The sequence below is a fragment of the Lepidochelys kempii genome, chromosome 2, assembly GCF_965140265.1.
Source record: "Lepidochelys kempii isolate rLepKem1 chromosome 2, rLepKem1.hap2, whole genome shotgun sequence".
Lineage (NCBI taxonomy): Eukaryota > Metazoa > Chordata > Testudines > Cheloniidae > Lepidochelys > Lepidochelys kempii.
In genome coordinates this window covers 234,674,073-234,700,538 of record NC_133257.1, presented here as the reverse complement: position 1 = coordinate 234,700,538, position 26,466 = coordinate 234,674,073, and the positions used below count along the sequence as shown (strand labels likewise).

Sequence of the window (26,466 nt, the reverse complement as noted above, 5' to 3'; positions counted from 1 at the left end):
GTTTCAAAATGAAGGAGCCCAGGGGAAGCTGTATGAAAAGTTAATGTCGTTTGGACCAATACCGTACTGTTTTAAACCATCTACAACCTCAATGAAATCCATGGGATTGAATAGTGTATAAAATATAAGTGAGTACAGAACTTGGGCCAATCTGTCCATAATATACTTGTTTTTTTGCCAACATCATGAGCCTCCCACTTACATAATTACCGAAACTCTTAAATATATAATTCACTGTAAAAGTCAGTAATTATATAGATGTAAATGTAACTATATGTATGTCTCAGTATATATCAGAGTGTGCGCGTGTGCGTAACAGTGCCTAGCACAATGGGGCCTAAATCTCTTTACCAGGGCCTCTAGGCGCCAATGAAATATAAGTACTAATAATAAAGCTGAGAAGAAAACTTGAAGTCAGAGAGTGCTGTCAGAAACAAAAGAATCTAGTTCCTAAAGAGTTTAAATACCTTAGGAATACTTTATAACAACATATTTACTTTTTTAAAAATTCATTCTCATGCATACATACCTCACAGGGACAGTTAAAATATCAAGCAAGCTTTTAATAACAGAAAAGGATCTGGAGTTAAAGCGCAATTTATAACAGAAATTCCAATTTTGGTTTTGTCAAAAAAAAATGCCTTGTCTGTTTCTCTGTTCACAAACCTTATAACGAATGGAGTCTATGATAATCAGATAACGTTTCTAAAGGTTTGAAAAACATAACACAAATATAACCATGTGTGGTTATGAATTAAACCTCCAGCATTAAGGATGACCTGATTTGGAGACTTTCCTGCAGAGTCTCATTATGAATAAGAATCTTGGATAATGAAAATATGACAGCTCAGAATTTCTCTGCTAGTTTTGAAAACTGCCCTTCAGGTGAGCTGCTCATACAAAAAAATTGTATACAGAAACGCACTTCACATATAACCCCAATAAGTTTTCAAAGGCCTATAATGTCATGTCAGCTGGCTCCTGCTCCTCTGTGACAACCCATCATGTACCATGTCAAGATTCTCCAAGGGCACTCACTGACGCAGCCTGGCTAATTCCCCAGTATATTTTATCACATGACCATATCCCAATTCCAGACCCTATTTTTCTGTTTTTAAAAATTAGTTCATAGATTAAATATAATACCGAACTGGGAAGCTGACAACCCTAATAATGTTTACAGTAAAACTGTGATATTCACAGAACTTCAATTAGTAGCAGCAGTTAACAGTGCTCTTTCACCTTTTTATGGGAGCAGCATTCAGCATTACCAATCCCATGCATTCAAAATCATGAGCTTGTTTTAAAAAAAAAAAAGACGACATTTTAAAATACATTTTGATTTTTTAATTTGCCTTTTGGTTTCTGAGCCCTTAGGGTATACATTCAAATCATATTTTCAAGCTTTCCTTTGTTATCATGAGATCTAAAAAAGTTAAAAATTAAAAAAATGAAAGTGGAGATTCTCATGTAATCACCCGACACTTTAGTTAAAACCCCAAATATTATGTGAGACGTGATAAAACCATGAGAGATGACAATACTAAGCTATTACGATATACATCTGGGTCTCTAGATTGTAATCTTTAGACTTTAAATCAATTATGCTACTACAAAAACAAATGACCATCTATTGCCCTCTCCCTAGATTTAGATCTACTTGCAGACAGTGATGTCTAAAAAGAAATTGTCCAACATAAGCCTCCCTCACTTTATACTGTACATTTTCCATTCTACATCTGACTCCTCTCTAATGTATTCAACTTCCAATTTATTTAATATTTACTTATCCTTTTTCTTCTCAAACCCTAATCAACAGATTACTACTTTTTTCTTAACTAAATCCCGTATCAGCATTTTGCCATGTCACAGAGGTCCTAGTAACTATGTAGATATTTACCTCATATAATTGACTGAAATTAGGTATACATTTGTATGATGCAGGTGCAGTTAATTTTAAACACAATAAGCGGATGATGGCCAAAGAGTGTTCCAGTTTCCCTTATACAAACAGACTGTAAGAGGAAAACAAAAATATAACTATCTTAAAATCATTAAGGCTCATGATAATGTTTTAAAAGCAGATCTTGTAATCAAATCCTTTGTCTCTCAGAAAGGCGGGACTTCTTCTCCAGGAGCACCTTCCTTTGTGACTATCAAGACTTCGTAGTATGTGTTCATCCTCTTAAAGGAATCTTCCCCAGTGTACGCTTTATGTGAAACAAAAAATGAGGTGGAGAGCCCAAGTCAGAAATTAAAGTCCTTTAATAAAGAAATGAGAGAGATAATCAAATGAAATTCAATTCTAAATTTTTAAGCTTCCATTTGCACCTCAGAACACCGGCTTCTCAAAGTGTTGTGAATTTCCCTATATATTTACTGTTGGGCAATGCAGCATGTTTCCCTTCTCATACTCCATCAAGTGCACAAACATTTTAAAAATTCTCAACAAGGCTCCTAAAGAGGAAGATTGAATCACCATCGCCAACCTCGAAGGCATGAGATCTTTGTCTTGTCTGGACCAGAGTGAGAATGGTGTAATTTAAGGGTCTCTCCCCCAACCCCAGGTGGCTACGGTGGGAGGAGGACTCATCACCTGATATTGTGATCCTACTGGTGGGGCTCAGGTAAGGTACTGGCCCCAGAACAGCTAGGGGAGGGTATATAAGCCTGTCCCTCTGGCCACTCCCCTCCTGAAGATTTATAGCTCCCAACCCTGGGATTAGAATGGAACCAGGTTGTTTGGTCCACTGTGGGCACTGCATTAGTGACCTTTTTGGGGACTGTGAAGGAATTTTTCCCTCAATACCAAATTGGCCAGGGTGGAGTGGATTTTCCCCACAGCAGCTCAGGGATCTGATGGGGTAGGTCATTAGGTACAGTTCAAACCGTTTAATTTAGGAGTCAGGTGTCCCCCAGGGGGGTCTGATTCCCAGATAAACTAGAATTGGAAGTGTACTTAAGGGAAGGCATCCCTTCAAGAAGCTGGGGAAAGAGGTTGGGGTTTCTAATGTCTGGTACAGTGAGGAGATAACCCCTTTTCCCCAGCCCTTTAACCCTCATTCAAGGGGAGGACAGTGAGGTCCCAGCAACAGGCTTGGGACCAAGTGCAAAGGGGTGAGGGTGGGAGAGGGGGTTGATAGCAGCATTCAAACAGGTGGAAATGATTAGGAAGGAATGACGATCTGCCTTGGGTTATTTTCAACAGTAAAATACCATTTGACAATACTGTAACCATCCCTTCTTTTATATAAAATATAAAAACATTAACTTGCAATTCTTACTGAAGTATTTTATATCTATAATAGACTTTCGTTAAATTGTTTTTTAATAAAAGGCCACCTTCATGAATTAAGTTACTACCTTTATCTTTTATATGAAATCATACAGAAAGTTAAAAAATTGGACAATCTAGTTTTTCCATTCAAAGGAAAATTTCATCAAAAATATGTCTTCCTTCAGGATTATCTCCTGCTAACATGGAAAATATCACAACCAATGGAGGAGAAAGAAAGGATAAATGGTATTACTGTTTTAATATTCACATAATCACATTTACATATCTGATTCTAAACCATCTTAAACTCAATCAATGCCCTTCACAGGTATCTGTTCAGAAATTTTAAAATGAAAGCCATAAAAATGCCTGTAACAGTAAAACTAGAAAAATTAGACAGTCGTTCATTAAAAGTTGCTAGCAACTATTCAGCCCTAATACATGCTGTCAGGCAGTGCAAGAAAGAGACTGCTGTTCCTGCCTCGAACATAGTGGTCCTGCTCCAAGTAGCCTTTAAAATTCCCTTGAATGCAGAAAACAATGTTGAGCTCAGATCACTGAGAAACAGTCTCATAAATAGGAGTGAAAGCCACACAGTATTCTGTAAAGGCCAAATCCTGCTTCCTGCACGCAGCCCAAGTAAACAGGACATACACAGGGGAGGCCTGTGAGGGATGGGATGGAATGCCTACCCTATACCTCTAAGGGTAAGTACTCATTCTGCTCCCACTACGGAAGCCTCAGGGTTGCAGTAGCCTCTGACTTTGTTGGGCCCCTTCACAAGGTTGGAGAAGGTTTGAGGCCAATGGAACTACAATGTCATGAATTCCTCCCTCCATCGCCTCTGCATTCAACACTGTGTACGCTAAGGGAGCACAGCTCATCTTTAGCAAGTGGTTGTGGATCTCGTCCACAGGCTCCTGCAATTTTCCTCCAAAACAGAACTCAACTAGTTCCACTCCCTATCTGGCCTTCTATGCACACAGATGATGGATGGGAGCAGGATTTGTCCCCTGCACGAGCAAAAGAATTTGAATCAATCCACTGTCTCACTAGAAGCCAGTGAATGGCCTGCACTATTAAGAATGATATGTAGTCTTCAGAGGTCTTGTTTCCACTGAGCAGTCAAGGCCTAGTTTTATGCTAAGTAAATATCATTAGGAGAATTAGTGCAACATTCTATAAAGCAATCAGTTACAATCAATTGCAACCACCTAACCAGGCAATTATGAAATCATAGGCTAGCAAGTCCCAGAATGTTTCTTGGAAAATATCAGTGGAAGCCTTAAGATATTCTACACATGGTAAAAACTTACTACAATAATTGGTATATACTAACCAATAGCTTGAGGCACAATGGCTAGAACTCTTGAAAAAAAGGAGAAACAGAACTACCAGGAACACAGGAAAAGCGCAATAACCTCGAACCAAAGCAAACCAAGAAGAAACAAGTTTGCATTGCCTCCATTTTAAATTAAATGCGGACATCACACACACACAAAAAAAATCAGAAGACCACTTGAGCTTGACACATTCATTGTACGATATGAAACATCTTAACTAAATATAAGGTTTCAGACAATATACTTATAAACCTAGTATGTTATTTCACAGACTATAGTGTAAATTATAAAAATATTAATAATATTACAGCAGCATCCAGAGGATCCAGTCCAGACTGAGACTCCATTGGTAGATGCTATAAACACACTACTCCTGGAGAAATCCTGCGTCATTGCATGTGAGCAGAATTCATGACCTCCAAAGATTTCTTTGCTTCCCCACAGAAAAATGACTTCTGATGGAGAAGCAAAGGGAAGCCTCAAGAGTGGCCACACACCCCTCCGAGGCAGTGCAGGCAGGTCACTTTGGGTGCCCATAGCAGCCATAGACAGGTAGAGACATAAATCACTGCTGAGATGGAATGGCTGGGCAGTCATGTGTGCGAGAGACACACACACACACACACAGTCCCTCTCCCTTGCTACTGCAGCATGCTTGGTGTGGAGGGGCAGGGCTTTGGGGTGTTTCTGGGGAGGCAGGCGTGGGGCAGGTTTTGTCCCCTCAGGCAGAGCAGAATGTAGCAGCCTACCTGCTTAGTGAATTGTCCCCATTGTTCTTAGTGAATTCCCCCAGGAGTATAGAACAGGTGTAAAAATTTTAAGGCTCCTTTACTTTGCCAGAGTGTTGTAAAGGAGCCTTATTGTAAAGGACAGTGTGGCTTTATAAATGCTTATGGTGCTTTTGTGATTAGAACTGGTCTAAATTTTTGGACTGAAAATATCTCCTATCAAAATGTGCTCCATGAACTGTTTGCAAATGATCTTTCTGGGGATGGTCAGTAACCAATATAAATTGTGACTTTGAGTCCCCAGCCCTTGCTTGCTCTTCTGTTACCTACGATATAACCCCGAGCATATGGCTGCATATATTTGTTGACTAATAACTAGAAGTAAAGGGTCAATACTAGCTACATTACTATTAGAAGAGGGGTTGGGGATTTTCTGTAATGCTTCCCACTCCCATTCTTCATCCATTGTATTGTAGTTTAAATAAATTACTGAAATAATTGAAACCAGGGTGATTATATTGTGTTATTTTAATAAATAAAATATGTAGAATTTTGTAGAATTTTAAAATAATTGTGCACAGAATTTTTAATGTTTTGGTGCAGAATTCCCCCAGGAGTAAAAGATGTACGAAGAGACTCTGACTCTCAGACTTTGTCTTAAAATCTCCCACCATTAGTAGCAATAGCAGGAATACTAGCATAGAAAGTCAGCCGGCGATCACTGGCATTTTAAAAGCCATGTCATCTACCTGCTTTGTGCAGGTATACTACTGTTCACACTCTTACTACTACTAGTGAAACTTCACCAGTGGTAGCAACAGTGGGAAAATCAGAGAAATTCTAATGTAGACACAGCAGGATTGCCAACTTTCTGATTGCAGAAAACCGAATATCCTTTCCCTGCCCCTAGGCCCCATGCCTCACTCTCCGCCACCCTCGCTCACTTGCTCATTTTCACTGGGCTGGGGCAGAGGGTTGGGGTGAGGCAGGGGGTGAGGGCTCCGGCTGGGTGCAGGCTCTGGGGTGGTGCCAGGGATGAGGGGTTTGGGATGCAGGAAGGGGCTATGGGGTGGGGCCCAAGGGGTTTGGAGTGTTGGGACTCCAGGGACTCCAGGCTGAGGCAGGAGTTTGGGGCATGGGGGGCTGAGGGCTCTGGCTGGGGGTGTGGGCTCTGGTTGGGGCCAAGAGGACGGGGTGAGGGCTCTGGACAGCATTTACCTCAGGCAGCTCCCGCAAGCAGTGGCATGTCCCCTCTCCAGCTCCTAGACGGAGGCTTGGCCAGGCAGCTCTGCACACTGCCCCATCTGCAAGCGCAACCCTGGCAGCTCCCATTGGCAATAGGAGCTGTGAAACTGGCACTTGGGGCACGGAGTCCCCTGGCTGCCTCTACACCTAGCTGGAGGGAGGACATGATGCTGCTCCAGCGCCACACAGAGCCACGGCAGGCAGAGAGCCTGCCTGAGCCCTGCTGCATCGCCGACCAGACTTTTAACAGCCCAGTGAGCTGTGCTGATCAGAGCCGCCAGGGTCGCTTTTCGACTGGGCACTCTGGTCAAAAACCAGACGCCTGGCAACCCTAAGACACAGCCTAAGAGCCAGGGATTATGTCTCCAATTTCACAGAAACATAGAATATCAGGGTTGGAAGGGACCTCAGGAGGTCATCTAGTCCAACACCCTGCTTACCAATACCCAATTTTTGCCCCAGATCCCTAAATAGCCCCCTCAAGTGGCCCTCTCAATGACTGAACTCACAACCCTAGTTTAGCAGGCCAATGCTCAAACCACTGAGCTATCCCTCCCACCCAAGAGTACAGGGGGTCCTGAGCTCAATTAAGGCATATGTGAGCTACTATGTTATAATTAAATAAATAAATAAATAAAAGGTTGACTCCATGAACAATTATGGAAACTTTAAAGAAAAAAAATTAAAGTTTCAAGTTGTACCATAACGTGTATCGTTGTTGGAGGTAAGGGGTAACCTAAATAACTTTAAAAGTGAATATCATATTGGCATGTAGCTATATTCTGTTAACACTTTATTGCTTTGTATGAAATGAAAACTGAAAAGGAGGTTAGTAAAGCTTGGAAACTAACCTGGCACACTGTAAAATACTCTTTGTCTTCACCAAACCTTTGTCTAACCCCAAACAAACTACTGAACAGATTCTACTGGACAGCTACCAGATCACAGGCCACAAAAATGTTTAGTGGACATAACAAGCATAAGTGTTTGCAAAATTACAGCTCTGTGCAAAGCCACAAAACCCTAGACTCAATTTGTTGTTTTGTGTTAAACATTAACTTTGTTAAATGAAAAGACTGTGATTCTTTGCAAGTCTCAGAAGTATGGAAACAATGTTGCCTTTACCTAAATATCTACTACATAACAGCTGAACTTTAGTTCCATATCAGCTATTTATATCTGCTGTTCTTGGCCCCTGCTGATTTTTGTATCCTCTTGAAAGATTTGGCCAGGACCTTGCCCTATTGGCAAGTGCAGAGTGGAAAGAAAATATAGCTCTTAGCCAATTATGTCTCCTTGTTGACCTTGCCACCATACATGAATCTTGCAGAGACAGTTGTTCCTGATGACCTCACCATGAATAAAGCTTTCATTAAAACAAATGCAAATAATTAATGATTCTTGGGGGCGTTCTCCAACTTTTGATACAGTGGTATTTTAATAACATACTATAATTATCCTAAAAAAAAGTGAACTCTTTCAAAGTAACAAGATACTGTATGAGTAATATAGCCTATCAATTGTTCTCCATGTCCACTGAAAGCAGGACAAGAAGCAATGGACTTAATCTGCAGCAAGGGAGATTTAGGTTAGATATTAGGAAGAACTTTCTAACTACAAGGGTAGTTACACTCTGGAATGGGCCTCCAAGGGAGGTTGTGGAATCCCCAGCACTGGAGGTTTTAAGAACAGGTTGGACAAACACTTCCTAGGCATGGTCTAGGATGGATTTACTTGATCCTGTCACAGTGCAGGGACTTGGTCTTGATGACCTATTGAAGTCTCTTCCAGCCCTACATTTCTATGATTAAAATATATTATAACTGTAATCAATATTACTATTACATATTAAACTACAGCTTTTTGTTTTTACTCTAAACAAACCATTTTTTCCCAACTATAGCTACAACCAAAATAGTAATTATATACCACTGGACTAAAGTATACATATAATCCATCTCTGCTGATTCTGACATAATGTGATAGCTAATTCTGCATGACCTTTCACAACATACTGTAAGTTACAAAGTAATACCCAAACAGGTTTTATACTTGTTAAAGACGGAAAAGACCTATTAAATCAGAGTCATTCTCTTGCCAGACAGAACACAGGTCTTCCAAAAGAAGGTACAACACTTACTGAAGTGATATTACATTTAATCTTAGCTGACAGTCTGCTTGTTTTTTGCTTTATGTGGTCTCAAGGAAACCATGTAGAAATTTAGAATTTTTTTCCCCCACAGAAAAGTACCCAATGCCAGCATAATGCCAAACTTCAAAATATTTGTACAAGGTTCAGTTGTATTTCTGAAGGATAAATGCTTTTGCTATTTTGTGTAACACATAGGCAAATGCTTTTAAAATCAGGAAGTAGTTACTGTATCAATGAGAAAACCCTGCTCTACTGCATTTCACTATTAAGAGCACTGTTCGACCCAGATGTTGTGCACAATTCATTAGTTTCTAGAGCAATTAATAAGTGCTGTACTATTCTGCACATTAGACCTAAATTATGCAGCAAGGCTCTTGATTTATGCAGCACAACTCCAATGAATTCTAGGGCAAATAGGGAATTATGTGGCCATGTTAATCAAGCATTAACTTATTCAATAACCTTCAATGTTACTGAAATTCTAAAAATGCATCACAAATTGAAAAATAAATTAATGCATGTTATTTATTTGCACTATAGCAGAGGAATACCTCTGATCCCTGGATCAGGAGTTCCATAGGAGAGGAGCCCGTTTGAATTGCATGTTCAGCAATGGGAAGGTGGAGCAGGCATCAGCATTAGAGTCAGAAGGGCTGCAATACTGTGTCTGGAAAGGAAGGCTTGAAAGAGGCGCTGCTTTCCAGAGCTCTGAGCTACATAAGATCAGAGCATGATTTTTGCAGAGCAAGGGGCTCCTATGCTGCACTATCCAAAGCTATACACAATAAGAGCAAGGCTTCACTCCTTCACAGGTACACAGTGAAGAACGGTGGTTGCCGTTTAGAGCATCTAAGCCCCACAAGAGTGCTTCACTTCTTTGTGCCTGCTTTCCAATTAGAAAAGAGCCATTGGACCAGTTGAGTTCATCTTTGTTTCCCTGTGTCAGAAAGAATCTCCCTCTGGCTGTCCTCTTGCACTGTCCTTTAAAGGGCAGTAGCATGGAAATAGACACAGGAAACTCACTGAGTTGCCCTATGTGGGGAAACACAGAAAAACCAGAAATGCAAAAGGCAAAGTAGTGGGCAGACAAGGCAAGCAGAGGAAAAGTGGCAGGAAAATGTCAACTTGTGTACATTTATGCAAAACAGCTTTAGATGGCATCTTAACAAAAAGATAAATTATGTGGCCATTTATGGTGTTGCATCACCCATTATACACAGGTCCCTATTGATCAAGTTTGCATGAACTCCTGTAAATTCCAACATTATAAAACCCACATTATAAACGTTATAAAACCCACATTATAAACGTTATAAAACCTTTGTTAGCTTAGTGTTAAAATTGCTAAAGTGTATTTCATCTCTCTCTCCCCCCCCTCAGACACACATGCATGCTAAAAAACAAAGATATCACAAATTTAAGCAACATTCACACTCAACACAATACCAACCCCCACACCTTATCCCACTGCCATCATGATACTCTCTTTAACATGTTCAATTAATTCAACAGTACTGTCACCCCAATGCTAATATAAAATGTGATCATACTACAACACACATCCTTACCTTCCATATAGTACTTTGTGAATTTATATATATTATATAATTATTCATCCCTCTCATGCTCACCATATATGGAGCATATTTCCAATGGCTCCTGTCTGCATGCTGTGTCAGCAAGGTTCCTGTGGAGCTGTGCTGACATTCTTGTAACCCATAATTCTCTCCTAGAATCTCTATAAGTAGAGAGGTTCCTCAGAGTGAGGGGGTTTTGCTTAAAACTGATGCAGCTTGAATTGTGTATTACATTTTAAGCATATTCTCCACATGGTTAGTAGGAAGATAATACATGTATCATGTTGCCCCTCCCGACCTGTTCCACACAGATCCACAACCTTCACATGACCTGTACAGGGTCCCAGGAGATAGGGAACAGTGCCATGGAGGCAGCTACCCCTTGGGTGAAATTATGCCCCGCCCACCCCGAAGTCAATAGCAACACTCTCATCGACTTCACTGGGCCAGGATTTCACCCCTTGTGTACAGAAGGGGAAGACTGACATATGGATCTCAGATTAGGAGCCTCGGAAAAGTAACAGCTGGCCCTAAAATCAGTGAGAACTACATGTTGCCCTGAATCTGTATGCTGTACCACTTGTATTTACACCAGTGGGAGTTGCAGCTCCAGCTAGTTTCTGGCTCTAGGTAAATAAACACAACAAAGAATATGATTTTAGAAAAACATAAAAAAGCTTCATTAGAGAGAACAGATCCCAGATTTAACAGCAAAGGTATCAAGGCTTTTCCTTATCTTTATATGCTTATTTGGTGCATATATGGCTAGGCAGCAGTTCTGCAGAAAAGGACCTAGGGGTGACAGTGGACGAGAAGCTGGATATGAGTCAGCAGCGTGCCCTTGTTGCCAAGAAGGCCAATGGCATTTTGGGATGTATAAGTAGGGGCATAGCGAGCAGATCAAGGGACATGATCGTTCCCCTCTATTCGACATTGGTGAGGCTTCATCTGGAGTACTGTGTCCAGTTTTGGGCCCCACACTACAAGAAGGATGTGAATAAATTGGAGAGAGTCCAGCGAAGGGCAACAAAAATGATTAGGGGTCTGGAACACATGACTTATGAGGAGAGGCTGAGGGAGCTGGGATTGTTTAGCCTGCAGAAGAGAAGAATGAGGGGGGATTTGATAGCTGCTTTCAACTACCTGAAAGGGGGTTCCAAAGAGGATGGCTCTAGACCGTTCTCAATGGTAGCAGATGACAGAACGAGGAGTAATGGTCTCAAGTTGCAGTGGGGGAGGTTTAGATTGGATATTAGGAAAAACTTTTTCACTAAGAGAGTGGTGAAACACTGGAATGCGTTACCTAGGGAGGTGGTAGAATCTCCTTCCTTAGAGGTTTTTAAGGTCAGGCTTGACAAAGCCCTGGCTGGGATGATTTAACTGGGAATTGGTCCTGCTTCGAGCAGGGGGTTGGACTAGATGACCTTCTGGGGTCCCTTCCAACCCTGATATTTTATAATTCGGTGGTTTTTCAATAGAGGGTAGTTAAATTAATTACAGTGTGAGTAAATTCCCAGAAAAAATACTGGAAGAGAAGTTAATACCAAGTCCAACTTGTAATAATTAGAAAATGGAGTTGCACAGTACATCATATAGTAATAGGTCTCAGACAACAGAATACTGTTGATATAGTGGTTGTATCCACATTCTCAGGAACAATTAAATATTAAAACTAGTATAACTCTGACTTAGAACAACGCTTCCTTAGCCCTCATCCCCTAACGCCCCTACTCTACTTGCGCTACATTGATGACATCTTCACCATCTGGACCTATGGAAAAGCAGCCCTTGAGGAATTCCACCATGATTTCAACAATTTCCATCCCACCATCAACCTCAGCCTAGACCAATCCGCACAAGCGGTCCATTTACTGGACACTACTGTGCTAATAAGCGATGGTCACATAACCACCACCCTATACTGGAAACCTGCTGACCTCTATACTTACTTGTATGCCTCCAGCTTCCATCCAGGACACACCACACGATCCATTGTCTACAGCCAAGCTCTAAGATACAACCGCATTTGCTCCAACCCCTCAGACAGAGACAAACACCTACAAGATCCCTATCAAGCGTTCTTACAACTACAATATCTACCTGCTGAAGTGAAGAAACAGATGGACAGAGCCAGAAGAGTACCCAGAAGTCACCTACTACAGGACAGGCCCAACAAAGAAAACAACAACAGAACGCCACTAGCTGTCACCTTCAGCCCGCAACTAAAACCTCTCCAGTGCATCATCGAAGATTTACAACCTATCCTAAAAAATGATCCCTCACTTTCACAGATCTTGGGAGACAGACCAGTCCTCGCTTACAGATGGCCCCCCAACCTGAAGCAAATACTCTCCAGTAACCACACAACAAAAACACTAACCCAGGAATCTATCTTTGCAACAAAGCCTGATGCCAACTCTGTCCACATATTTATTCAAGTGACACCATCATAGGACCTAATCACATTAGCCACGCCATCAGGGGTTCGTTCATCTGTACATCTACCAATGTGACATATGCTATCATGTACCAGCAGTACCCCTCTGCCATGTACATTGGCCAAACCAGACAGTCTCTACGCAAAAGAACAAATGGCCCATCTTTAAAAAACGGAAGAAGGAAGTTCCTGGGAACTACAGGCCAGTCAGCCTCACCTCAGTCCCTGGAAAAATCATGGAGCAGGTCCTCAAGGAATCAATTCTGAAGCACTTAGAGGAGAGGAAAGTGATCAGGAGCAGTCAGCATGGATTCACCAAGGGCAAGTCATGCTTGACTAATCTAATTGCCTTCTATGAAGAGATAACTGGCTCTGTGGATGAGGGGAAAGCAGTGGACATGTTGTTTCTTGACTTTAGCAAAGCTTTTGACATGGTCTCCCACAGTATTCTTGTCAGCAAGTTAAAGAAGTATGGGCTGGATGAATGGACTATATAATGGATAGAATGCTGGGCTCAATGGGTAGTGATCAATGGCTCCATGTCTAGTTGGTAACAAGTGGAGTGCCCCAAGGGTCAGTCCTTGGGCCGGTTTTGTTCAATATCTTCATAAATGATCTGGAGGATGGTGTGGATTGCACCCTCAGCAAGTTTGCAGATGACACTAAACTGGGAGGAGAGGTACATACACTGGAGGGTAGGGATAGGATACAGAGGGACCTAGACAAATTAGAGGATTGGGCCAAAAGAAATCTGATGAGGTTCAACAAGGACAAGTGCAGAGTCCTGCACTTAGGATGGAAGAATCCCATGCACCGCTACAGACTAGGGACTGAATGGCTAGGCAGCAGTTCTGCAGAAAAGGACCTAGGGGTTACAGTGGACAAGAAGCTGGATATGAGTCAACAGTGTGCCCTTGTTGCCGAGAAGGCCAATGGCATTTTGGGATGTATATGTAGGGGCATTGCCAGTAGATGGAGGGACGTGATCATTCCCCTCTATTCGACATTGGTGAGGCCTCATCTGGAGTACTGTGTCCAGTTTTGGGCCCCACACTACAAGAAGGATGTGGAAAAATTGGAAAGCGTCCAGCGGAGGGCAACAAAAATTACTAGGGGACTGGAACACATGACTTATGAGGAGAGGCTGAGGGAACTGGGATTGTTTAGTCTGTGGAAGAGAAGAATGAGGGGGGATTTGATAGCTGCTTTCAACTACCTGAAAGGGGGTTCCAAAGAGGATGGCTCTAGACTGTTCTCAGTGGTAGCTGATGACAGAACAAGGAGTAATGGTCTCAAGTTGCAGTGGGGGAGGTTTAGGTTGGATATTAGGAAAAACATTTTCACTAGGAGGGTGATGAAACACTGGAATGCGTTACCTAGGGAGGTGGTGGAATCTCCGTCCTTAGAAGTTTTTAAAGTCAGGCTTGACAAAGCCCTGGCTGGGATGATTTAGTTGGGGATTGGTCCTGCTTTGAGGAGGGGGTTGGACTAGATGACCTTCTGAGGTCCCTTCCAACCCTGATATTCTATGATTCTATAGCACAAATCTGACATCAGGAATCATTACATTCAAAAACCACTCAGTAAAAGATTTAAGGGTGGCAATTTTGCAACAGAAAATTTTCAAAAACAGACTCCAATGAGAAACTGCTGAGCTTGAATTAATATGGAAACTAGATACCACTAACTTGGGTTTGAATAGAGACTGGGAGTGGCTGGGTCATTACACATATTGAATCTATTTCCCCATGTTAAGTGTCCTCACACCTTCTTGTCAACTGTCTAAATGGGCCGTCTTGATTATCACTACAAAAGTTTTTTTCTCCTGCTGATAATAGCTCATCTTAACTAATTAGCCTCTCACAGTTCATATGGCAACTTCCACCTTCTCTGTATATGAACATATATATATTCATTCTTACTATATGTTCCATTCTATGCACCCGATGAAGTGGGCTGTAGCCCACGAAAGCTTATGCTCTAATAAATTTGTTCGTCTCTAAGGTGCCACAAGTACTCCTGTTCTTTCTACCTAAAAAGAGCATAACTCTTCCGGTCAATTGAGCCCTAAGATCCAGATCCTGCAAAGACTTACACATATGCTTAAACTTAAGCACGTTTGTAAGTCTATATAGAATCAAGACCTAAGATACTGACGTTTTTGTTCGGTTAGAGGGATGTTCATAGTTGCTGAAATCATCAGCGCACCATTTCCTGTTATCAAAGTACAACACATTTAAGGAAAGGCAATTTATTTTCTGCATAATTAAAGAACAACTGATGCCTCTTGGAAAACGGAAAATATTCTGTTTAAGGAGAGTGGATGGCTCAAAGGATTGTAGTGGGTTAAAGAGGCTTTCATCTCTAGGTTAGGGATTCAGATTCATCCCAGGCTGTTAATAAGCGAAAACAGTTACTGTCTCATGGCTGTCTGAAAGCCTAGGTGAAATGACTTGGGTGATTTCAGTTCAGTTTCCAAGAAACAGGTATGGCTATCACTCTTCTGAACAGTCTTAGCAAAGAAGGAACTATCTTTTCACTGGAGCTAAATTTGAGGTGGGTCTGTAATACAATTTTTCTCCCCAAGCTTGAAATCCTGTCCACCAAGAACACAGAACTGTTTGCAGAACCTGCATTGAGGAGGGTCAGTAAGATGATTCTTTCACCCTCAAACAAGTTAACTCACTTTATTTTATGTAAAGAGGGCTATCCTATCATCTTTGGGATATCACCAGCATTCATGGATGTAGTAATGGAGCTGGCAGCCAGAGCTGGGGTCTATGCATCTTCCAGCTTAATTTTTTTTCCCCCAATTCTTGTGAACTTTAAATTATTTTCTATCTTTTTCTCCAATTTTTTAACCACAGAATTCAGATTAATATTTCCAGGTAAATATAAACAGATGTTCAAAATAGCCTTCCATTTCATTCCCCAACATTTGCAAAGATAAAGGACATCTGGTAGAGAAGTACACAATATGACAGCACAAATCAAATTAGATTAAATTAACTAACCTAAAATTGTTCATTTTCTTGCTTAGTCCCTTCTCTTATGTCTGACCCATTCTGTACATTTCCGTACCATATTTTTTCTAATTTACGTCTACAAAATCAAAGAAAACAGTCTGTCCTCTCTCTCTCTCTCCTTCCTCCTTCAACAAGCTCTCTCTCCTTTCCTTTCATTCTTTCCCAAACATGTATTCCGTTCCACTGGCCTCTTCCCCCATTACATTTGCTCTAAGCCCTTTCTCCTCAATTGTTCTGGTCCCCTGCATCTTTTGTTCATTGTATTATACTCTTTTGGTACTATTTGCTTCCATGTGCATTCTGTGGTCTCCTCATTGTCTTCCCCATCACTAATAATTGATAATTTTTAAATTATATAATGTTTTCGAAACTAATTAATCAACATAACACCTATCAAATAAGCAAGTTTTATCCCTGTTTTACGACAGGAAAATCAATCTAGATCATAAACTCTTCAAGAAAAGCACTCTTTCTTTCTATGTTTGTATTATAATAAATAATAATAATTTGATATAGTGCTTGTCATCAGAAGATCTCAGAGCACTTCACAAACTTTTATGTATTTATCCCCATAACAGCCTTGCGTGTGCACATACTGCCCAGAAAACTGGGGCCCCAATGTACTGTAAATAAGAAGAAAGGTAGTGACTTAACCAAGGACAACCAGACTCAGGGTCAGAACTAGAAGTAGAGCAAGCTTAGTCCACTGAACCACACTGCTTCTTCACAACGGAGAACAGACCCCTTTTCTTGCAACCAGAGGCCTCATTAGGTGCTCAGCAGAGGAGAGAGCTAGCTCCCAGCAGAGTATGTTTGCAAAGGCCCAAGCACCATCAACAGCAACCTAGGTATTCCCACCCCCAGCAATGCCATTGCCCATGCTTTGCCTGTTATGTCGACAGAAGACTTCAGTCTCCACGGCTGGCAAAATGGGACATTCCAGGAGCACTAAATTCACACTAAAATAAATTAAGTTGTTCTATGTAGAAACAATTCTACTTATGTCATATATTAAGTTTTCTTTAATTGCTCAGGAATCTTTTCATGAAAATAGATTTTTTATTTTTCCTGAAGTCATCTCTTCCTACCACTTAATCCTAAAGTCATAATTAGTCACGTTTGTGACATAATAAACATTGTAAAGTCATAAACAGAATGTTATGATTTCAGGTGAGGGACACCCTAAAAGCAAGCTTGCTTTTCAGAAAAAGACCTATTTTACGAAGAGACAAGGATTAAGAGAAATGCATAATACATATAATGGCAAAGGCCCACTGACATTTGCTGGAAAACTGAAAAAATTCTAACATCTACTACTTTTTCTTGAAGGCTGTCTCAATTGTAATTTGAAATCATCTAAAACATGTAGCAAGTTTAATGTACAGCAAATTAGCAAAACAGTTTTTAAATAATTCATCAGCAGTGCAAAGTCAGGACATATTTTCAGGCATAGTAGCATTAAAAATACTCAGTGGCACGCCTAATCCTATAATTGGTAATGATCTGCTGGTAAAGTTTGGCTGAAAACCAGGAACTTTAACAGTGATCTAACATAATGTATACAAACTTTGGGCCCACTCCCAGTATGCACAGAATGCAGGATCAGACCCAACATGTCCCAGTCCTGAAGAGACTTATACAGGTGCTAAACATTAATCATGTAAGCACAGGTTCAATAAGAAAAGGAGTACTTGTTAAACCCTGGATTTGTGCTGTTTATGGCCCACCTTGATTATCATACACATTGTAAGGAGAGTGATCACTTTAGATAAGCTATTACCAGCAGGAGAGTGGGGTGGGGAGAGGTATTTTTTCATGCTTTGTGTGTATAAAAAGATCTACACTTTCCACAGTATGCATCCGATGAAGTGAGCTGTAGCTCATGAAAGCTTATGCTCAAATAAATTGGTTTTCTCTAAGGTGCCACAAGTACTCCTTTTCTTTTTGCAAATACAGACTAACATGGCTGTTACTCTGAAACCTGTCACAGGTACAATGACACTAGTTTCAGGAGTACAGTCTTTGCAGGATCAGGGCTTTTATTAGGAATCCTCTTGAGGACTATATTTACTCAAAGACCAGAAAATGGAGGTAAACTAAATCTGTAATTATTTTTGATTAAGTATAAAAAGTTATAGTATTTAGCCAATAACTTCCCTAGCTTAGTCACTGGATATCAAAATGTGGCTCGTAAAGACATATCTTTGTTCTCTGGTCAAACTAATACCCAATTCTATGTGGTAGAATAACAGTCACTGTATATTATTTTACTCAGTTCATGAGGTCAGAAGAATGACAAATAATGTGGTTTTGATTCTTGTCCCTAGATGTCTGATATTGTTCAATGTTTTTATCTTAACTACTATTCTCACTACACTTTTGCTAATGAAAATATGAATACTATGTAAGTATACCTGAGGTCAGGAAAAAGTGAACCTCTTGAATGTCCTCAGATATGAGAGTAACCATCCAGTAAATAATCTGCATAATATATAGTGTTTTTGTATAGCATTCAAAACTAGTAGTATTTTTGGAGTGTGTGTGTTGAACTATGAAGGAAAAAGTGCAAGAAAACAAGAGTTGATTCTTAAAATGCTCACACACCATACAAAGACAAAGTTGAGAACATGAAATTTAAACTATGAAAAGTAAATTTTAATATTACGTAGCACCACCCATACCCATGACTATGAATCCTAGATAAACTGTACCACACAAGGAAGGGCCCAATTCTGCTTCCATTCATGTTAATGGCAAAACTTTCATTAACTTCAATGGAAGCAGCAGAAAATTCAGTTCAATGTTAACAGTCAGTAGTAGAAGAACCTACCTCTGCCTATACAGAGAGACAGCCACTCATAAATCTGCACACCACCCTAAAGGCTTTTCCTCACTCAGAGAAACTAAATACCAAACAACCATCTAGTCAAGGCTTGATGCCGTCAAATCGTAGGGTTATTGAAAAAAGCCTTGCTCACTATTCTGAGAGCTCCTCTGAATTTCAAAATGAAGTTTGTTCCTTATGTATATATGAAAAAATATTTTATAAAAGGCAGAAGTTAGGATTACAAAGCCTTTCAAGGATGGTCAATGTATGCAACACAACCTTCTTCTATACATGTAGCTGGAAAATTATTGTCATTTTTGCAACAATCTACTTTTACAAAGGAGGAAAGCCATTTAACCTTGCGTGCATGTAAAAAGCAGCCTAACTATTCAGTTCTCAGGAACAGCCTGAAAGCCTGACCACAATGACTAAATCGTTTTCAATTCTCAAGGGTAACCAATTAACTCTTTCTCAAAAAGCCTAGTTATAACTAAAGGCTACATTTCCTACCACACTCACTGGTCCCCTTCCTCAGTCAGGGAGCCAGTTGGGGAAAGCAGACTACCCTAGCCCCCTGCGGCTTCAGCTGGATCCCCTGCGGATCTCAGCACTTATCCGTCGGGCAAGCAGCAGCGCTCACTGCAGCAGGAGCCAAGGAGCGAGCACACGAGCTTTGAAGTTTTCCCCTCAGAAGTTTGGTCAACTTAGCAGCACCACTAAGCCGCAGGCAGAGGCTGAAATCTCGCCGCCTGGGACACAGCGGGGAGTCTCTGGGGTTCGAGCCACTGCTAAAGGGCTTGGCCAAAGTCAGCAGCCCAGCCCCAGGCTGAGCGGACTCCCGCACACGCGCCACGCCAACCCAGCGAGCTCGGCGGAGGACACGCCCCTGCGGGGCTCGCCTGCCCCAGGCTCGGAGCACCCCAAGGTCACCCGCCCTAGGGACTCCCCTCACTGCTGGGTCCGGCGGAGGGGACACGCTCCTCACGAGCCCCTCACACCGCGCTCTGCCCGGGCGGGGGATGCTCTTCCCCCTCCCGCTGTGCCCCTGCTCCCGACCCGCCAGCCCCGGCGATATGAGGAACGGGGAGGGGGACCAAGCGCAAACTTTCGGTGCCACTTACTTGGCGGCTCGCGGCTGCCTCCCCCTTCCGCGCTGGCGAGCCTCTGGGCGGGCGGCGGCTGCACTCCAGCTAGCGGGACTCCCTGCGCTGCAGACATGCCCCGGGCAGCGGAGCGGCTCCGGGTGCGCCACTGCAGGGGGCGGCGGCGGCGGGGAGCGCCCTGCTGGGAGCGGGCTGCGCGCTCCGCCTGCCCCAGCCGGTGCCAGGTCTGCAGCGAGCCCGGCAGCCCGCGTCCTTCCCTCCCCGCCGACCGACGACTTTCAATTCACCTGCAGGCGGGCCGGGCGGGAGCGGCGCGGAGCCCTCCCGGCAGGCGGCGCGGCGGGAGGGGCCGAGTGGCGAGCGCCCCGGCTGGAGGTAGCCCCGTTCGCCCCTCCTTCTTTCCCTCTCGCTTGCCGGGGCGCGCACTCCGCTCGCCCGGGCCGCTCCGCAGCTCTCCCCGGGACTGCAGTCATTGCGTCACCGCCATCCCCACCCTCACCGCGGGGGGAGCTGCCGCTGCGGGAGCCGGGGTGCTGGCTCGGGGGGGACTCCCGCTGGGGGAGCTGTGCCGGGGTAAAGGCTGGCGGGGGCCGCGGGCTCTGGCCTTGGTGTGGGGATGCCGAGCCCCCGTCAGGGGAGCGCTGCGTGCGGGGCTGATGCCCCGTGCAGGACCCGCTTCGCGCGCGGGTGGGGAGCCGGGGCTCGTTCCCTCCGAGGTGCGTCTCGGGACGCGCAGCCGGCGCAAGGGGCTGCCCCCGAAATCTCAGGTGTGATGAGATCGTTCGCAGCCGCGGCGAGTACCCGGGGCCCTGCTCTGCGCTCTCAGACGCCGGGCTCTTGTTCAGCCCTCGCAGGATCGGCCCCCGCGGGGTCCTACCAGGTTCTCTGGGAACAGACAAAGCCCAGAACAGTTCAAACGTTTGGCTCCCACAGGGGCCGGGTGACCGGGGGCAGCCAGTAGCTCGTGGAAAATCTCCCAGCCGTGGAGCCGCTGACAGCACTAGCTTTCGCCCTGAAAAGACAGTCTGAGCAGATACGTACTTTAAGGGGTAGAAGTTTAAAGGGCCGTAAAGAGGCTCGGCCTTCGCTTCCCGTTGTGAACAGATACAGAGGGGAGGGGGGGCTTGTTTGGTCTGAGGTTTGTCTGTTTTGGGGAGAAGACAAACCTTCTCCTTCCTGCCCCCTCGCCGAGTGGCCACTGTTTGCATTTTCCATTCTGTTAACCTTCTCGTGTGACGCAGTGCACTGGGTTGGTTTGAGGGGTTTAATGCATGTGCGTTTACATAGCTAAGAGTTCCTCTCGGAGACTCCTTCCAAAACAAAACCAAGCCCTTTCGGGATGCCCGCGCTGGGCAGTATTCGAAAGGCCTGACTGTGCTGATGTGGAAGGCACTTGGACAATTAAAGTTGGCACTTGGCACTCCCCTTTTTTCCCCTTGTTGTTTCAGAACAGTCTTGTGATGCCACGTGCAGAGTCCTCGGAAGCTAAGTCCCCCTGGCTGCAAAGGGCGAGGTGGCTAAGTGGGGAATGCAGGATCAGGTAATATCTCAGTTCCCATTTTCCTAACATTCTCGTCTTCTCTGCCTCTCATCTTTCAGTAGTTGCTGAACTTTGCCCTTCCTTATAGCCTGGGAACGTGTTAATTCTGTGGGCAAGTTAATGATAGAAAGGTAAAGGAGGCTCATTTGAGTCCTAAAAATATGCAGCATCAGAGCAGAAGCAGCCTGTCAATTTCCTTCCTCAATTACAAGCTCTGCAGTCACCTAAAAGCCCCCCTGAATTTTCCTGAAAAAAGTTCTTGCTGGTTTCCTTGTGTGCTGCTGCTGCCTACCAATACTTTAATTGCCCCCACTGTTTTGTAAATCACTCAACTAATCTTTAAAATATAAAAAAATAATTTCTTAAATCTCATGTGAACTAAATAAAGCTATACTGAGTACTTCAGGCATGTCAGTTTTATGGCCTAGATCCCTCAAACAGTTAGGCACATGTTTAATCTTAATTCCATTGGCAGTGTCTGCACTGGTAAATATATCATGTTAGAACACATTTTTTTAACAGAAATATTAAATCATTTTTCATCTTTTGCAGATAGGCACAATTCTTGATCACCATGACAAGCTAACGTGTTTAAGTAAATCTGTCCCTGACTGCACTTTTGATAACATTTTAAAATATTACTGTCCTTGTCTACACTAAGGGCGGAATAGCATTAAATTAATTTGAACCAGTTAGTTAATGTGGTTTCTTACAGGCTGTATTTTCCCAGTGTAGACATGGCCATTTTCTTCCATGGACCAACTCACAGAAGTAAAATGAAGCATATACATGAATGTTTGCAGGATTAAAAACCTCTACGAGTAAGTAAAGTTCTGAAAAACACCTTAAGCAGGAATCACACTAAACAAGGAGTGCTGGAATAGTATAGCATCCTGGATTAATTTTAACTGCATAATCCCATAGAAAATACTGCAAACATAAATTTGTTTACTCTGTTTTTAAAAAAATCCATGTTTACCCTTACCTGGAAAAACTGAATGTTAAGGGGTGAAGTAAATTCTCCCCATTACTTTTTGTTTTTTAAAAGCCCCTTGACATTGCCCATGGCCCACACAGTACCATATTGAATATGGATTTTTTCAAAACCAGCAATATCTCCTACAGGAGCTAAAAATTTTGTAAGTACTAATGGAGCTCTGAGGGATGAAGTGGCAGTGGTGGGTGGAGAGAAGACAGGAAATATTTAAAATCCCTAATATAAGAGTGGCAGGTTCTTTTAAAAATTTACAGACACAGCTCATGTTCTAAAATGTGGACAGCTAGAAACCTTGCCTTCCATTGTAATTGGCACACTCTGTTCCCTACCAACAAATATCTCTCAACAGACTGGACACTCTAGCCTTTTATAATATGTAGCTAATTTGTTTATATAGTTTATGACTATGCCAAAAAAGTAAAATCTATGAAATTGAATAAATTATGTTTAAACAAGAATTTAGAACTACACCAGAACATTGTTAATCTATATTTTGCTAAACTGCACATTTAATGATCCCAAAAAAATGTGATGTTTGCCCTCCACTCAGACATATCAGATATTTTAGGGACCAATCCCATTACGAGCAGTTCATTTTTGCAAAGTATGATACACTGCATTTAGTACTATGCCAAGAAGTATTCTATTATTTCTGCTATAGTAATGCCTAGAGACTGAAACTGAGCTTGAGACTCCATTGTGCTGGCACTGTACATACACACAGTAAGAGAATTCCTGCCTGAAGAGCTAGACAGACAAAGAGTTAGAGGGGAAACAGAAGCACAGATAAGTGAAGTAACTTGTCCAAGGTCACACAGGTCAGTGGCAGAACCCAAGTCCCCTGACTCCCAGTGTAGAGCCATATTAAATAGTCTGCACGGTCTCTAAACACAAACCAACAAACAAAACAACAATTAAGAAAATTACATGTACAAAGTACAGTTTATGATGCAGTATTTCATTTTCTTAGTGCCTACATTTGTGATGTTTTACTCTCTTTTTGGGAGATGCTAAACATACTGAACTCCCACTGACGTTAATGGAATTTGCAGGTGTTTGACATCTTGCATGATGGAGCCCAAATTCTGATCCCAATGGAGTTTTGCAAAGTACTTGTGTGGTACCTAGATTTGACCCGTAGTTGCTGACTTGCAAAATTCATTAATTTACAATGAGCGTCCCAGACATTGGTACAAGTTAGTAAAACTGTACTGTAGATACTTATAAGAGGAATAATATTTGGATGACCAGAACCAGACAGGCCATTTAACTTTAAAATAAAAATCTTTATATATATTTGTATAACTTGTACTCTGGAAGTGACAACAGCTGCGCTAGTTATAAATGTTTAATTTGTGCTATAGTTCTTAATTTGAATTCACTTTAAATATAATTCTCAAGAGTATCTGTTTTGCTTTTGTTAAGTTTGTAATGCTTGCAGGGACATAGCTCCATTCAAATGAGCAGATGCGTCATGAGCAATCATTATACTGATGAAATTGGCCTACAGTGCAGAGCAGTTTTATCCCAATATCAAGACTGAGGTGAATCTGAACAGAGGTATCCTTGTAAGGTATTTTTACAATGAATAAAAACATGAAATATAAACAGTAAATTAAATGGAGACAAATGTCTTCTGTTTTCATATTTAAGAAGATACAGGGGGTTATGTATATATAAAAAATCTACATGTGGAAACAGCTGATGAGAAATGATTCCATCTTTTTTTTAAAATGATACAGGGTGTGGCTGAGACCAAGCCTGGAAGATTCTTCCTAGAAGGAAAGTAAGTGAGTGAGTGAAACCAGGACACTATAATGGAAACATCTTCTCAGATCTAAATACAGTGTTAGCTACCATAAAGACTTAATACTCTAGCAAAGAACTTCTGTAGCTACTCCCCAGCTGCTGAGTGACCTCTACTCCCATTGATTTCAGAGTCGAAGTCTCCTTGAACCTTACAGGAAGCGCTGTGTGTGTGTGGATCATCATGCAGGACCGGGGCATTGTAAATACACATACTTGCACCATCTTAGTTAAACCACTCCAAAATCATGTGCAGGCACTCATTTTAGTTTAGCTTAAATCTGTTCCTAATCATTTTAAGCTGAACCGAGTAAGTGTCCACCCAGCCTTTTGCCTTAACTAATCTGGTCAAAATAACCCCTTACATTAAAATGGTGCAATTCTATGTGTAGACAAGCTCTAAACTGGGACCTGCTCCTACTTCTATTGAAGTAAATGTCAAAGCTTCCAGTGAATTTACTGAAAGCAGGATTGGAGTCCTTGCAAAGGAGTTAAGCAATACTTCTGCTCTGTTGACATGGAATTCTTCAAAAGGAATCTTCTTCTTGAAAAGCATGTCTGTATTCGATACAGGCTTTGTTAGAGAAAGAAGCTCTATATAAACTTGTACATCTGTTATGGACAGCAAGATTCTATATTGATATATAGCTATTCTCAAGGAGAGCACAGTAAGCAATAAGTTAAGAGGATTGGATACCGGTACTCACCTAAAGATCAATGTTTTTAAAAATGCTTTTTAGATGTGATATGCCCCTACTTTTTGAGGTTTGTGCTACATTAAAATTTTCCATTTATGAACCATTTCTGATTCTGAATGATCAAATGTAGAAATGGAGGAAACTATTTAGATACACTGTCCATAAAACTTCTGTATCTGGACTGTTGATTTAATGGCTCTGCTTTTGCTTTAATTAAGTTTGCACTTCATTGGAAGCAACTTAAATCATTCAGCATTTGGAAGACATGCCCAAAGGAACCCTTTTGCACTGTGGGAGAAGAGGAAGTGATGGGGAGGGTAGATGAGTACTACCAAAAGTTAAACTTTCCACACTTTGACCATTTAAGAACAGTTTAGAAATAATATGATGGAAGACTCCCCTCACATAAGAACGGCCATACTGGGTCAGACCAAAGGTCCATCTAGCCCAGTATCCTGTCTTCCAACAGTGGCCAATGCCATGCGCCCCAGAGGGAACGAACAGAACAGGTAATCATCAAGTGATCCATCCCCTGTCGTCCATTTGCAGCTTCTGGCAAAAAGCTGACTTTCCTCCTCCTGCTGTCCCAAAGGATTTGCTGTTACAGTAATGCTATTTTTTGTGAATCAGGACCAGAACACACATTTGCTCTGTTTCTGCAATTGTGCAGTACTGATCGTTCTGTGCAATGAAGAATTTGTAAGTCACCTGAATTGATTAAGTATAGTATTGCACTGCTGCAGAATTACTTAGCAAAGGCACTGTTCCCAGAAAGCACCATTTACAGCAACGCAGAGCCACTGCAACAGAACAAAAACCCTGTGGAGGTCAGGGAGCTTGGAATTCAGACTCTGAGCCAAATTTATCCCCTGGTGTAAGTCATCCTAGTTTTGCAGTCAATGGAAAATTAGTTTAGCGCTCAAAGTTTTCTCTGGTCATAGACATTTTGGGAGGCAGAGAGGGGGATGTTTTGTTTCTTCCTTTTGAATTTCTCCCATAGATATATCCTTTTGTATTTTGTTGGACTTAACTTCAGATCTCCACAGTGAGGAAAAATTGCAGAAAAACTGTCCTTCAGTAAGTCCCCAATTAATGTCTGCAACGGAGGGAGAAGAAAGGAGTACTGCAACAAACTACAGTTCATCCTAGCAACAGTCTCTCTCCTTTCAGAACACAACCCTTCACTAAAACTACTATCAGAGGAAAATAATGTAATTAAAAATGGCATATATGTAAATATTTATCTCAGGTTTATAATATCCCCCATCATCATAGTATCTAATCTCTGATGGAAATAATACCATAAGAATGCAAAATTCTCTCTATAATAAATGTAAAGGAAAACTGTCACAAATTAAGAATAACACATTTCTTTACATATATAACACCATGGATTATTAAAACTGAAATAATTTAAAAAATAATCCAACTTCAGAGTTTATGGTATTTATCTTTTTCTGTTTTACCATGGTTGGACAAGAAAATTAGTGATCTGTTAATGGTGACCTATAAAGGGAACTAAAATAGATTTGTGTTTTGCTTCATTAGGATTTAGAGAAGAACGGGGAGGTTTTTCTGCCTTTTATAAACTTTAGGAATACCATGAATGTTGTCTCTTTTCTTTCCTGGTTTTATAGAGGTCTCCTTTAAGGATCCAGAGACGTGGATTGGGAACTTTCCTTGCTCCAATTGATAGAAGGGGAACAAAAA

General features: G+C 41.9%; 1 protein-coding gene and 1 long non-coding RNA gene across 17 annotated transcripts in view; one reads left to right on the top strand and one right to left on the bottom strand.

Moving 5' to 3' along the window:
- KIAA1217 (KIAA1217 ortholog) overlaps window positions 1-20,465 on the bottom strand; it is a 547,348-nt gene extending 526,883 nt beyond the window's left edge. For 4 of the 14 annotated variants that reach the window (XR_012157585.1, XR_012157583.1, XR_012157584.1 and 1 more), the window contains exon 1: window positions 19,734-20,464. Coding sequence is in view for 11 of the 14 variants with exons in the window: in XM_073334254.1 (XP_073190355.1) it covers window positions 19,734-19,830 (97 nt within the window). In the remaining 3 variants the exon portion in view is untranslated. Of the gene's footprint in view, window positions 1-19,733 lie in introns of all 14 variants that reach the window. The other 10 variants (XM_073334262.1, XM_073334250.1, XM_073334249.1 and 7 more) reach the window with 5 other exon arrangements.
- LOC140907704 (uncharacterized) lies at window positions 19,609-26,062 on the top strand. 3 transcript variants are annotated; one of them, XR_012157588.1, is made up of 5 exons: window positions 19,609-20,090; window positions 21,164-21,255; window positions 23,678-23,825; window positions 23,995-24,038; window positions 25,793-26,062. It is a non-coding gene; the product is annotated as an uncharacterized lncRNA (long non-coding RNA). The 3 variants fall into 3 exon arrangements; XR_012157586.1 differs by lacking the exon at window positions 25,793-26,062 and having other exon boundaries at window positions 23,678-23,812; window positions 23,995-25,781; XR_012157587.1 differs by lacking the exon at window positions 25,793-26,062 and having other exon boundaries at window positions 23,995-25,781.
- The last annotated feature ends 404 nt before the right edge of the window (window positions 26,063-26,466 follow it).